Genomic DNA, 1257 nt, shown 5'->3' with positions numbered 1-1257 from the left:
TCGGCTTTGAGACCTGCTGGCTAGAACCTGTGAGGGTTCGGGACCAGGGTGCCCAGGGGCTGTCAGGAGGACCACCGTGAAGTCTCCTCACCCCTCCAGGATGCTCCCTGGAGGCCAGCCAGCCCAAGGGTAGTTCCCAGCACAGATGCAGAAACACCAGCGAGGTCCGTGCAGCACCTGAGGCCCGGACTGGGTCTGGGGAGCACTCTGGCCCCTGTGGTGGTGCACTGACCTGTCCCCAGGTTGGTGTCAGGCTCCTTGTGGTGAACAGCTGGTGAGGTCACCTCCGGTGGTGGCTGCCTCAGGCCGGAGTCCCATTTCACCTGGCCAGGGCTGTCGGGTCAGGTACCCGAGGCTCCATGGCCTCCTGGCTGGAAGTTTAGTCCTCTCAGAATAAGGGCTGGGGAGAGGGTGTGGGTCTGTGCGTCAGAGGGCCACTGCCTCAGGATTGCCCGAAGGCTGGGGACCAGGCAGGAGCAGGGAGCTGTGGCCAGGCCACTCTCTGGGCCTCTGTGCTGAAACCAGAAGTGGGGTGACAGTGTGTTTGTCTCCCAGAGCACTCACAGGACTCCCACCCCACCAGGCAGAAAGGCCTTTGCTGTGAGCTGACAGAGGCCGGCAGGCGGAGGTCCAGTGAACCGGGACTTTGCCAAGGCCAGAGGGAGGAGGCGGGCCTTGCTGCCCGGCCGCCCGGTACTTTCCTGGCTGGGTCCCATCGGTTGTCATCTTGCAGCCACAACTATGTGCCGGGTGGGGCGGGGGAGCCCAGGGCAGGTCCTAGGGGTGCAGCCTCCTCTGGCCTTGCCCTGCTCTGGCATCCCCTGCAGGGGGAGGTGTCCCACCCGACTGCCTGGTGACAGGACGGAGGGCGGTCGTCTGGGCGGAGCTTCCCGACCTCCCGCGCGAACCACACCACGCGTCCTCCAGCTCAAAAGGAGGCTCCGCAGGTGACGGCAGCGCGAGCGCTGGAGTTCTAGCGCTGGGAGCTGTGGGACTTGCCGGCGCGGGCGGCCTCCTCCCCGAGCACGTGCGACCCGGGGCTCCGCGCCCACCTGCTCGCCAGGCCCTGCGCACTGGGCCCACTGCCCCGCGAGAAGCATGGCGCCGCCGCTCCGAGCCACCTGTCTGCTGGCGCTGCTCCTGGCCGGCGTCGCGCAGCGGCGCCTCGTCTGGGCGGGGTGCGCGCGGGGGGGCCTGCAGCCGCGGGACGTGAAGGCGAGTGCCCTGCGCGCCCAGCGGGCCGGGGCGCGACAGCCG

The 1257-nt window shown here is 68.7% G+C and overlaps 1 protein-coding gene across 1 annotated transcript in view; it reads left to right on the top strand.

The window, feature by feature from the left end:
- The first annotated feature begins 1098 nt into the window (after positions 1-1098).
- GPX6 (glutathione peroxidase 6) overlaps positions 1099-1257 on the top strand; it is a 9525-nt gene continuing 9366 nt past the window's right edge. Inside the window, exon 1 of the mRNA XM_006162716.1 lies at positions 1099-1215. Within this exon, the coding sequence (XP_006162778.2) occupies positions 1099-1215 (117 nt within the window). The remainder of the gene's footprint in view (positions 1216-1257) is intronic.

This window comes from Tupaia chinensis, unplaced genomic scaffold, assembly GCF_000334495.1.
Source record: "Tupaia chinensis unplaced genomic scaffold, TupChi_1.0 Scaffold140356_1, whole genome shotgun sequence".
In the NCBI taxonomy this organism is placed as follows: Eukaryota; Metazoa; Chordata; class Mammalia; order Scandentia; family Tupaiidae; genus Tupaia; species Tupaia belangeri.
This window is presented reverse-complemented; position numbering and strand designations above follow the sequence as displayed.